The 13008-nt window shown below is 47.6% G+C and overlaps 1 protein-coding gene across 1 annotated transcript; it reads right to left on the reverse strand.

Annotated features, from left to right (window-relative positions):
- Window positions 1-749: 749 nt before the first annotated feature.
- LOC310829049 (thialysine N-epsilon-acetyltransferase-like) lies at window positions 750-12409 on the reverse strand. Its single transcript, XM_083707210.1, has 6 exons — window positions 12133-12409; window positions 10544-10595; window positions 8784-8858; window positions 8067-8165; window positions 3985-4025; window positions 750-1175 (listed from the first exon to the last, which is right to left on the reverse strand). The coding sequence occupies exons 1-6, from the start codon at window positions 12193-12195 to the stop codon at window positions 987-989; spliced, it is 519 nt and encodes a 172-aa protein (XP_083563336.1). The 5' UTR covers window positions 12196-12409; the 3' UTR covers window positions 750-986.
- Window positions 12410-13008: the final 599 nt, after the last annotated feature.

Below are 13008 nucleotides of genomic sequence, written 5' to 3' on the forward strand. Positions count from 1 at the left end.
GTAAACGGCGGGAAGGTAAACGGTGTTTCTGTGCGCTCTGGTATCTGCCACAGTGTCCTGTTGCGCCAGAAGCGGTTTAGTCCTGCTGGCCACATGACCCGAAAGCTGTCTGTGGACAAATGCCAGCTCCCTTGTCCTGAAAGCGAGATGAGCGCCGCAACGCCATAGTCGCCTTTGACTGGACTTAACCGTCCAGGGGTCTTTGACCTTTTATGCTTTAAGATGCAATAGGAAAAGATTTAAGGGATGCAGGTGGTGCTGTGGGTTAAACCACAGAGCCTAGGGCTTGCCGATCAGAAGGTCGGTGGTTTGAATCCCCGCGACGGGGTGAGCTCCCGTTGCTTGGTCCCAGCTCCTGCCCACCTAGCAGTTTGAAAGCACGTCAAAGTGCAAGTAGATAAATAGGTACCACTCCGGCGGGAAGGTAAACGGTGTTTCCGTGCGCTGCTCTGGTTCGCCAGAAGCGGCTTAGTCCTGCTGGCCACATGACCCGGAAGCTGTACACCGGCTCCCTCGGCCAATAAAGCGAGATGAGCACAGCAACCCCAGAGTCAGCCACGACTGGACCTAACAGTCAGGAGTCCCTTTACCTTTGCCTAGGAAAAGATTTGCAATGGAAACCATGCAGGATTGGAGAGATTTCCAAGGATTCAGTGAATCCTATCTGTGTTTAAAGTTGATTGTATTTCAATGGAAATATTTGTAAAAACTGGAAATAAATTTTGAAAAAAACACAATGAAACAAAAACAGGCTTACAAAACTACTACAGCTTTTATTTAAAGGTATAGTTTGTATTTCACTATGGAATCCTCTAAAGTTTCACAGGAAGAAATCTGGATAAGGTATAGTCTCCTGTGAATTTTTTCCTTCATCTCCCTTTTCCCAACCAGGTTAGTCAAATGAAATAAACTCTTTATGTACAGTATAAACTCTGTTATGGATAACAGCAGGGGGCGCTCTTTGACCTTCCCATTCAACTGGGAGTTCAGCGAGTGATTTTCTCTTTCCCATGTTGCCGCAACCTTTGCAAGGCGTCCTGATCCAGAACCATGCAGTGCAGATCTTCGGAGTCGGTGGTGTCGTGAGCCCCTAGGCGGATGTAAAACTCCTTGGCCGGCCGGTTCCATTCCATGGTGACAAATTTCATCTCCACGCAGCCGGCCTCCAGGGCAATCTACATACGAGGAGGACGACAGAGAATGGACATAGAACAAAGATTCGCTGGATTTAAAAGTAAAGGTAAAGGGACCCCTGACCATTAGGTCCAGTCGTGACCGACTCTGGGGTTGTGCTGCTCATCTTGCTTTACTAGCCGAGGGAGCCGGCGTACAGCTTCCGGGTCATGTGGCCAGCAGGACTAAGCCGCTTCTGGCGAACCAGAGCAGCGCATGGAAACGCCGTTTACCTTCCCGCCAGAATGGTACCTATTTATCTACTTGCACTTTGACGTGCTTTTGAACTGCTAGGTTGGCAGGAGCTGGGACTGAGCAACGGGAGCTCACCCCGTCACGGGGATTCGAACCGCCAACCTTCTGATCGGCAAGTCCTAGGCTCTGTGGTTTAACCCACAGCACCACCCACGTCCCTACACAAGCTACAGTGGATGCTTGGGTTGCGCACAAGATCCGTGCGGGATGTAGGTTCGCAACCCACAGTGGCGCGTCTGCGCACACATGGGTTGCAATTTGGCGCTTCTGCACATGCGCAAAGCACAATTTAGCACTTCTGCGCATGCGCGACCGCCGAAACCCGGAAGTAACCCATTCTGGTACTTCCAGGTTTCAGCGGTCTGTAACCCGAGATATGACTGTATAGCTTAGGGCCCCACTCTCTTGGGGGCCCCCCAAAAAATTTAAAGGGAAAAAAACACCTGGATGTACATTTCCAAAATATAAGATAAAAAAACAAATGAAATAAAACCTACCTACAGCAACAGTGTTTTGTTTTGTGTTGTGTTGTGTAGGCTCCTATGATATAAGTCGTGGGCCCCTCCTGCTAGCCTGCTCCCTAAAATATCACGGGTTTGCTCCTTTCTATATATAGGGTGCCTACATTCTGCTATTTTTAATTATTAGTAGTTTGCATCATATATCCACACCTATTATTATTTCATGCTATAGCAAGTTTCTAGAGACTAGATTGTAAGTTTTTGTAAACTGTGTTTCTAGAGGAGCTTTTGTTACTGCCAAATGCCAATGTGTTTGCATTATGAAGTTTGTTATGAATTTAAAAAATCATTTAAAGTTAGAGCTTAATAATTATTTCACTATTAATATACTTCTTCTTAATTGCACTTCACTATTAATATTCTACTTAATCGTATTTCAGTTCAAGGATTACAGTGACTAATGTCTCAACAAATGAAACTGATCTGTAAAAAATGTTACTTGAAAAGAGAGACATTGCCCATACTTTGTAAACCAAGAAAATCTTTAATAAAAATACATTTTTAAAAAATGACTTTGATAAAATACATATTTTGTTATGTGCAAATGGCTTTAGATACCTATTAGATCCATAAATTGCCATATAGCATATATTCAGCACAAAAAACAGCGACAATTTGGACATTTAAAGGGCCCCATTACCTTCAGTAGCTGAGGGCCTCATCAAACCTAGATCTGGCCCTGGGTGCACTGCAGCGGGTTGGACTAGATGACCCTTGGGGTCCCTTCCAACTCGGCAATTCTAGGACCTTGCCTTGAAAACACTCCCCACGCTACTTGCATGAGTGTGTTCATCAGTACGCAGATGATACCCAGCTCTACCTCTCTTTCAAATCAGAACCAGTGAAGGTCCTGTGTGAGTGTCTGGAGGCAGTTGGAGGATGGATGGTGGCTAACAGATTGAGGTTGAATCCTGACAAGACAGAAGTATGGGAGGTGGGCAGGTGTGGGGGACTCCCTGGTCCTAAATGGGGTAACTGCCCCTGAAGGACCAGATACGCAGCCTGGGAGTCATTCTGGACTCACCACTGTCCATGGAGGCGCAGGTCAGTTCTGTGTCCAGGGCAGCTGTCTACCAGCTCCATCTGGTACGCAGGATGAGAGCCTCTCTGCCTGTGGACTGCCTCGCCAGAGTGGCGCATGCTCTGGTTATTTCCCGCTTGGACTACTGCAATGCGCTCTCCGTGGGGCTACCTTTGAAGGTGACCCGGAAACTACAACTAATCCAGAACGCGGCAGCTAGACTGGTGACTGGGAGCGGCCGCTGAGACCACATAACACCGGTCTTGAAAGACCTACATTGGCTCCCAGTACGTTTCGAAGCACAATTCAAAGTGTTGGTGCTGAGCTTGAAAGCCCTAAACGGCCTCAAAGGCCCAGTAGACCTGAAGGAGCATCTCTACCCCTGTCGTTGAGCCTGGACACTGAGGTCCAGCTCCGAGGGCCTTCTGGCGGTTCCCTCACTGCGAGAAGTGAGGTTGCAGGGAACCAGGCAGAGGGCCTTCACAGTGGTGGCGCCTGCCCTGTGGAACGCCCTCCCACCAGATGTCAAGGAAATAAACAGCTATCTGACTTTTAGAAGACATCTGAAGGCAGCCCTGTTTAGGGAAGTCTTGAATGTTTGATGTTTTATTGTGTTTTTCATATTCTGTTGGGAGCCGCCCAGAGTGGCTGGGAAAATAAATAAATAAATAAATAAATAAATAAATAAATAAATATTCCCTCCCCCTGCCCTAAAGGATCCTGGGAACTGTAGTCCACTAAGGATGCTGAGCGCTGTTCAGAAATTTGTCCTCCCAAACTAGGGCCCCTCCAGATGTTTTGGGCTGCAGCAAGCGCAGGGGTTGGTCCCTTCCAACTCTACGATTCCATAAGGATGGCAACCCTTCTACTCTTTCTGATGTAGGGGCTGTATTCTGGGCTGGAGGTGGGGCCACCAGAAATTGGAACGCCTTTTCGGGGAGCAGGAGGCGGCTGCAAACTATAGATCCCAGGAAATGATCAAAATATGACCAGGATTTCAGGGTTCCAACTCACCTCTGCTACTTTGCTCAATAGCTGCTTCCCGATTCCTTTGCCTGGCGGAGAAGGTGGACAGAAAGAGGAGTCGGTATGAACCGCAACAAAAACAGCCTCCCCCTACCTACCTGGCGCCCGCCGGTCATTTGGAACTACAGCTCCCACCAGCCGTGGCGCCGATGGGAGTTGTAGCTCAAAACAGCTGGAGGGCGCCAGCTTCCGAATAAGAACTCCACCCAAAAAACTAGAGGATTCTGTAAAAAGCACACAGATTAATAGTCAAACGTTGGACTGCAAAACATTATAAATAGACCGTAGCAAGGGGGGAAAGCAGAAGAATCCAATTTTTTAACTAGATTTGGTGTGATTCTTCAGACATTTGCCAGATCTTCATTGCAGTGGGTTCTGACTCTACATCAGAGACCCAACAAATCATTACAAAGCAATACACAATTCATACAGCCTACCTCCAAGTTAAACAAGCATTTTGTTCAGAATATAGGGATCATTGGTTCTTGCAACCACCGATAAAAACTTTGCCACTGCTAATGTTCTAGTGTTTGTCCGGTCTTCCAATAGGAACCTGACATAGTGAGCCTCTGATTTTCCCGGGAAAGGTACCAGGAAGGGTAGTATCAGTTCAGCCCTGGCTTGCTCATATTTTGCACAGTGCAACAAAATATGTTTTATGGAATCGATGTCTTGAGCACACGAGCAAAGTCTGTCCTGGCAGGGAACTCCTCTCAACCTGCCCTCCAACACTGCAGAAGGAAAGACGTTGAGTCTGGCTTTGGTGAAAAGCCTTCGATAGTTTGGTACTGTCAGGTTTTTAATGTAAGATGTTAACTTAAAGACATGCCCATATTGTACTCCTACTGCCAGCGGACTACAGACTGCATGTGATCGAGATCGCAAGTCACTGTGTGCATTATCCCATAATCTTTGCTTTAACGTCTTTAGGGTGCCTTCATGACCCAGGTAATATAGTTGGGGGGGGGGGTGACAGACCAATAGAGGTGGCTTTTCTAGCCGTGGTTTTCTGCCATTTGCTGACAAATTCCTCATTGGTCAGGTGTTGGTACAAACCCTTCCATAGATCCAACACTGAAATCCTCAGCCAATGTTTTAGGGCAGCCCACCACGCTCTAGCTGAAATTGGACATTCACCAGCTTCTAACAGAAGTATGGAGTTGGGGACACAGTTGGGTACCTGCAGCAGAGATCGTAGAAATTTTGCCTGAAAGCCATTTAGCTTTGGCAGGTCCCCATTATGCCAGACATTTGCACCATACAGGAGTTGGGAAACGAGTTTTGCGTTGAAAACCCTTAAGATGGCTGGAACATATTTGCCGCCCTTTGTGAAAAAGAATCTGACTGTACAATTCCCAACTCTCTCACTGGGCTGCAAATGGGAGAAGGGTCGAGGTGTCGGAGTCCAAAGCTGCTTTTTATACTGCAGCATAAGAGATAAACGAGAATGGAACCATTTTAACACCAGCGAAGTTACTCTTTATTTACAAAAGGTGGGAAAAGGACAGGAACAATTTTCGCAGGCCGTGTGGCGCTTCCTTGTGCTGAGTTGTAAGGAAAATAACCATAATAATGCATGTTTTCACTTATATAAGAGGCAGTTAAATAGGAGGGCGTTGCACAATTACACCAGTCTTACTCTAAAGTGTACCGTATTTTTCGCCCTATAGGACGCACTTTTTCCCCTCCAAAAATGAAGGGGAAATCTGTGTGCGTCCTATGGTGCGAACACAGGCTTTCGCTGAAGCTTGGAGAGCGAGAGGGGTCGGTGCGCACCAACCCCTCTCGCTCTCCAGGCTTCAGGAAGCTATCAGCAAGCCTGGGGAGCCCGCGGGAGTTGCCGCAGCGCTCCCTAGGCTGCGGATAGCAGCCTGCTGCCCGGCGCGCGGGCGCCCTGAAGCAGAGCACCGCCATCCCGCTGTTCCCCGACCTGGTTTGGAGGCTGGCGCTGGGGAGAAGTGCGCTTCTCCCCAGCGCCAGCCCCACAAGCTCGGGGGACAGCGGGGAGACGGAGCGCCGCCATACCGCTGTTCCCCGACCTGGTTTGGTTTCCCCGACCTGGTTTTATTCCCCCCCCCCAAAAAAAACTAGGTGTGTCCTATGGGACGGAGCATCCTATGGGACGAAAAATACGGTAACTTCTTTTAAAAACAGGAGCAACTTCAGTTTTGAAAGGGCTCCTTCTCGTTCGGTTCTGCCCACAACCTCTTTCGAAATCCTTTATCTATATTATAGATTCTCGTCTAATTGCCAACTCCTTTGTAAGTGATTTTGTTCTAGCTCCACATACTTTCTCCCAGGTCCATAGTCTGGTGACCTAGAGTAGATCTTGATAATCTTTCTGCCCAAACACACACAGCCTAGTTTTTTTTAGGAATCACAGAACTGGAAACTTGGAAGGCACCTGAGGGGTCATCTAGCCTGACCCGCGGTGTGCCACTCTGTAGTTAACTAGGAGAATAATTGGTGGTTGTTATTAATTTGATTTTGAATTGATTTTAGAATGAATTGACCCGGGTGCCCACCAGATGTTTTGGACGGTGGGAGTGGTAGTCCAAAAACATGTGGAGGGCACCAGGTTGGGGAAAGCTAATTTTTAAGCCTCCTTACTTGCCTCCAAGTTAAGGGTCCGTTTGGGTTGTTGCACTGTTACTCCTGTTTAGGGGAGTTTTTAATGTTTGGTGAATTACAGTGGTACCTTGGTTGATGAACTTAATCCGTTCCAGAAGTCCGTTCCTAAACCAAAGCATTCTTAAACCAAGGCATGCTTTCCCATCGCAGCGGAGGACTCAATTTACAAACAGAACGCACTTAACAGGAAGCAGAACATGTTCTTATTCCAAGGCAAAGTTCACAAACCAAAACACCTACTTCCGGGTTTGCACCTTTCTTTCTTTCTTTCCTTTCCTTTTCTTTTTTGTTAGAGCATTTATTAATTTTCCAATAAGAACATCCAATTAACATATCAAATCCAATAAAGATTTTTAAAAGTCCAATTGTCTTCCAAATTATAATCTTAATTTTTTTGTTGACTTCCCACGGTCTGAATTCCGAAGCATTTTCCAAATCACAGTCCTGCCTCTCGTCATCAATGTTTTCATAATTCCATATCCCGATTTTATCCCCGGGTTGGCATCTTTCTTAATCCAAGTTGTTCATAAACTAAGATGTTCTTAAACCAAGGTACCACTATATTGGATTTTAATGTTTTGTTGGAAGCTGCCCAGAGTGGCTGGGGAAACCCAGCCAGATGGGTGGGGTATAAATAAATGATTATTATTATTATTATTATTATTATTTAAATTCAATTCAAAATCCTTTATTAGGCATAACACACCACACATAAATAACATAATACAATATAATATAAAATAATAATACAACGCAACATCATCACCTACCATTAACAACCACTAAGTCCCCTTATCATGGCCCATTCTTTCTTCATGGACAGCTCTTAAAAATTCGGCCGCTATTAAAGTAATTTGATCATCGCTGTCCGCCAGCATGTCCTGAGCAGTTGGTTGAGTAAAAGTCTGTTTATTGAATTTTAGGGCCTCATACAATTGTATTCTGGCATAGCTGCCAAAATCACAGGAGAAGAATATATGTTCTAAAGTATCTAGTTCCTTTTTACTGCATTTGCAGAGACGCTCTGATTCTGGGATAGCTAAATATCTTCCTCTCACTACCGTCGAGGGAAACATGTTAAATCTGGCCAACATAAACAGCCTACATGATTCATGTTTCTTCAGATTTGTCATGTATCCCTTTTGGAAATCTCTACACAAAGGGAGATTTAAGTGGATAGGAGAGCAGGTGCTATGCTTTGCAACCTCAAGCATGGCGAGAACACTTTTTTCTGATTATTATTATTTGTGAGGGTTGGGCTAGATGACCCAGTGAGGTCCCTTTTCAGCTCTACCATTCTATATACCCAGCACGAAAGTTGAGATGTTGCACCTTCTCCGAGGAAGGAGAGAGGAGGCTCTCGATTGGTCGACAGGATCCCCCAGGTGCGTCACAGCCCCTGACACTACCGTAACCTCCCGGATGATGCCCTCACGTACCTCTGAATTCTGCCACCACGTAGAGGTTTTCCAGGTACACCATTCTCCCGTGGTTGACATTGTACCCAAAGAAGTACAGAGCATGGCCAATCGGACGAGCTGCAGTGGGGAAAATAGCACAGGATAGGTCTTTGTGCAATGGTGTAAATGGTGGCAGGAGAAAAAAATTCTTCCTCTTGCTCTGCCCCTTCAACTTACTAACACTTTACACCTTGGAGTAATTTACACCAAGGGGCTGAGCTTAGGGTGGGGGTGCATTGGGGAAAATAGCAAATTTCATGCAATAGAGTAAATGGTGGCAGGAGAAAAAAATTCTTCCTCTTGCTCTGCCCCTTCAACTTACTAACACTTTACACCTTGGAGTAATTTACACCGAGGAGCTGAGCTTAGGGTTGGGGTGCATTGGGGGAAATAGCAAAGGATAGGTTTTCATGCAACGGAGTAAATGGTGGTAGGAGAGAGGAAATTTCTTCCTCTTGCTCTGTCCCTCCAACTTACTAGCACTTTACACCTTGGAGTAATTTACACCGAGGAGCTGAGCTTAGGGTGGGGGTGCATTGGGGGAAATAGCAAAGGATAGGTTTTCATGCAACGGAGTAAACGGCAGTAGGAGAGAGAAAAATTCTTCCTTTTGCTCTTCCCTTTCAACTTACTAGCACTTTACACCTTGGAGTAATTTACACCAAGGAGCTGAGCTTAGGGTAGGGTGGCTCTTACCTGGCTTGCACCCTGGCTGTTCAGCCAGGAGGCATTTGAAGAAGGGGTCCTTGCCAAAGCCATCCGCTTTTAAAACTGCGTGCCGGGAAGGAAAACAAGGAAGGAAAAAGTGTTTTAGGTTGAGTCCACTCTCGACCTGGCCAAATGGAATTGCAGAGTTGGAAGGGACCTGGGGGGGTCATCTAGTCCAACCCCCTGAAATGCCGGAATCGTGATTCAAGAATCCCTGTTTTAAAACCTCTGAAAGAGAGCCCACCATTTTCCAGGGGAGTCCGTTCCAGTTTCAAACCGCTTTCACCACCATAAATTTCTTGCTAATGTTTAGTTGGACTCTCCCGTTTTGCCATCGGTTCGGGTGGAGCCGCAACCAACAAAAGAGGCAGAGTCACCGAATTCTGGCAGTGCGGTGCAGTGGTTAGAGGGTTTCAAGAACTCAAGAACAGCCTTCTGAGTGATGATTTTATTGCTTCATCTTTTTTTGGGAAGCAGTTTTGAGGGTGTTTTGTTTTTTGTTTTACAATCAAGCGGTGTACAAAACTGATCAAATAAATAAATATGAAACAGAAAAGTCCCAGTATGCTATATTAACTATATTAACAAGTAAGAACTTAAAAGAAAACTTGGGACTGCATCGACACTTGCTTAAGAGCGATGGGCTAATTTGTATTTGCAACTTTTTTGGGTAACAAGTTTAAAGGCAGTTTGCAGCAAACAGGGTTCTGTCTTGGGCCCTGTCTTATTCAACATCTTTATCAATGACTTGGATGATGGACTCAAGGGCATCCTGATCAAATTTGCAGATGACACCAAACTGGGAGGGGTGGCTAACACCCCAGAGGACAGGATCACACTTCAAAACGACCTTGACAGATTAGAGAACTGGGCCAAAACAAACAAGATGAATTTTAACAGGGAGAAATGTAAAGTATTGCACTTGGGCAAAAAAAATGAGAGGCACAAATACAAGATGGGTGACACCTGGCTTGAGAGCAGTACATGTGAAAAGGATCTAGGAGTCTTGGTTGACCACAAACTTGACATGAGCCAACAGTGTGACGCGGCAGCTAAAAAAGCCAATGCAATTCTGGGCTGCATCAATAGGAGTATATCATCTAGATCAAGGGAAGTAATAGTGCCACTGTATTCTGCTCTGGTCAGACCTCACCTGGAGTACTGTGTCCAGTTCTGGGCACCACAGTTCAAGAAGGACACTGACCAACTGGAACGTGTCCAGAGGAGGGCAACCAAAATGGTCAAAGGCCTGGAAACGATGCCTTATGAGGAACGGCTAAGGGAGCTGGGCATGTTTAGCCTGGAGAAGAGGAGGTTAAGGGGTGATATGATAGCCATGTTCAAATATATAAAAGGATGTCACATAGAGGAGGGAGAAAGGTTGTTTCCTGCTGCTCCAGAGAAGCGGACACGGAGCAATGGATCCAAACTACAAGAAAGAAGATTCCACCTAAACATTAGGAAGAACATCCTGACAGTAAGAGCTGTTCGACAGTGGAATTGGCTGCCAAGGAGTGTGGTGGAGTCTCCTTCGTTGGAGGTCTTTAAGCAGAGGCTTGACAACCATATGTCAAGAGTGCTCTGATGGGGTTTCCTGCTTGGCAGAGGGTTGGACTCGATGGCCCTTGGGGTCTCTTCCAACTCTAGGATTCTATGATTCTATTCTATGATTCTATGATTGTTTATTGGCGTGGAGAGAGCTTATGGATTCATATCCGCCACGCCTAGCGCAGCACCCTCAGCCTTACCTTGAGAATTGATCGTCACGTCCTCCAGTAAGTGGTGAAAGTCAGCAATTTCCTGGGCGGAACGAAGAACAGAAAGCAGGCATTCAAGTCAACGTTCAAAAGCTCCCTGGCGCTGGGCCAGGCCTTGCCCGGGATTGTGTGCCAGACTTCTTCAGAGTAGTGATCTACTATGAGTGGTGTAGAATACAGAACGGTAGAGTTGGACGGGACCCCCAAGGGACATTAGCCCCCCCTCCCCCGCAATGCAGGAATCTTTAGCCCGACGCGGAACTCGAACCCGTGACCCTCAGATGAAGGAGTTGTGCTCTACCAACCTGAGCCCAGCACCAGGGCCGGATTTAGGTTTGATGAGGCCTCAAGCTCCTGAAGGTAATGGGACCCTTTCTATGTCCAGCTATCCTTTGTCAACAACAAATTGTCGCTGTTTTTTGGTGTTGAATATACGCTATACGGTCATTTATGGACCTAATAGGTATAGAAGTTCGAAAGCACGTCAAAGTGCAAGTAGATAAATAGGTACCACTCCGGCGGGAAGGTAAACGGAGTTTCTGTGCGCTGCTCTGGTTCGCCAGAAGCGGCTTAGTCCTGCTGGCCACATGACCCGGAAGCTGTATGCCGGCTCCCTCAGCCAATAAAGCGAGATGAGCGCCGAAACCCCAGAGTCGACCGCGACTGGACTTAACGGTCAGGGGTCCCTTTACCTTTAAAAGAGGTATCTAAAGCCATTTGAAAAGGACACGAGTGGCGCTGTGGGTTAAACCACAGAGCCTCTTGGGCTTGCCAATCAGAAGGTCGGCGGTTCGAATCCCCGCAACGGGGTGAGCTCCCATTGCTCGGTCCCTGCTCCTGCCAACCTAGCAGTTCGAAAGCACCTCAAACTGCAAATAGATAAATAGGTACCACTCTGGCGGGAAGGTAAACGGTGTTTTCGTATGCCGCTCTGGTTTCGCCAGAAGCGGCTCAGTCCTGCTGGCCACATGACCCAGAAGCTGGACGCCGGCTCCCTCAGCCAATAAAGCGAGATGAGCGCCGCAACCCCAGAGTCGGTCACAACTGGACCTAACGGTCAGGGGTCCCTTTACCTTTAAAGCCATTTGCACATAACAAAGCGTTGGTGGTATAGTGGTGAGCATAGCTGCCTTCCAAGCAGTTGACCCGGGTTCGATTCCCGGCCAACACAACAGATTTGTTTCCTGCTTGGCAGGGGGTTGGACTCGATGGCCCTTGTGGTCTCTTCCAACTCTATGATTCTATGAAATAGGAGCCTACACAACCCAAAACAATGTTGCTGTATGTAGGTTTATTTTATTAGTTTTTTATCTTATATTTTGGAAATGTACATCCAGTTGTTGTTTCCTTTTAAAATTTTTGGGGCCCCCATAATTTGTATCATTTGGAATATATAATTTGGTTTGATTGGAAACTTTTAATAAATATTTTTTTTTAATGGGGGGGGTGGCTCAGCAGAGTGGGGCCCTGAGCTATAGGTTGCTTAGCTTATGCGTAAATCCGGCACTGCCCAACAAACACCCTGTTCTCACAGTGGCGAGAAACCTGTCAGCGGGATTCGAACTCAAGACCGCACTCACATGTATCAGGTTCATGAGGTTCTCGCAGTCCTCGACGGTGGCTTCTCGGATGACACACTCCATCCTCCCCGTCTCCAAAGCCTCCCTTTGCGTTACCAGGAACCTGCTTTTTTTATTATACGCCCCACGCCACCCGTGGCAGGCGCAGCCTTCCCGATCCCTCGTGAAAAAGTGAGATCTTTCCCCACCTGGGAAGATTCGTGCCAGCGAGAGGTGGAAAAGTGCGACTGGCGGCGCAAAGCGTGGGAGTTTTTAACTCCAGCGGAGGAACGCGTCTCTAAGTCGCCTGGGGCGGGAGAGAGGGAGGGGAGTGGGCGGCCGCCCACGCAAAAGGGGCGGGGCAAGAGGTAGAGAACAAAGGGAGGACGGCAGCCAGCCCGCACCTGAGCGGGCGGGGGGGCTGTTGCACCCTTCTGCCACCCCCCTCCCCAGATCCGAGCCTGTGTGGGGATGCGCCAACTGTGCGTCCAGCACTGGACTTGCCATGCGTGAGCCAGCTGCGGTCCCCTCCCGCCCCCCCCCCAGTTAGATCAAGCAAGACAGTCAAAATACTTCTCTAACTGACCAGTCACGTCGGTTCTGCACCCCCCCCAAAGCCCCCCCCCCCCCAAAAAAAACGTCCTGGCTACCTCCATGCGTCCGAACTGCTCCCGGGCCCCAGCAAAGTAGTTTCACGTTGCGGGTGGGGCTGGGGCGAGCATCATCCTGGTAACTAGTCGATTAGTCGTGTCCGCCTCTTTGTGACCCCCTGGACCAGAGCACGCCAGGCCCTCCTGTCTTCCACTGCCTCCCGCAGTTTGGTCAAACTCATGCTGGTCGCTTTGAGAACACTGTCCCACCATCTCGTCCTCCATCGTTCCCTTCTCCTTGCGCCCT

This window comes from Podarcis gaigeae (assembly GCF_964106915.1).
Source record: "Podarcis gaigeae genome assembly, chromosome: 13".
NCBI lineage: Eukaryota > Metazoa > Chordata > Lepidosauria > Squamata > Lacertidae > Podarcis > Podarcis gaigeae.

Coding starts and splice junctions, on each gene's coding strand:
- LOC310829049 (XM_083707210.1), bottom strand. CDS start 12,195: ATGGAGTGTGTCATCCGAGAAGCCACCGTCGAGGACTGCGAGAACCTC. Junction 10,596..12,132: donor ACCTCATGAACCTGATACAT/GTGAGTGCGGTC, acceptor CGTTCCGCCCAG/GAAATTGCTGACTTTCACCA. Junction 1,176..3,984: donor TATTGAGCAAAGTAGCAGAG/GTGAGTTGGAAC, acceptor CCTCGTATGTAG/ATTGCCCTGGAGGCCGGCTG.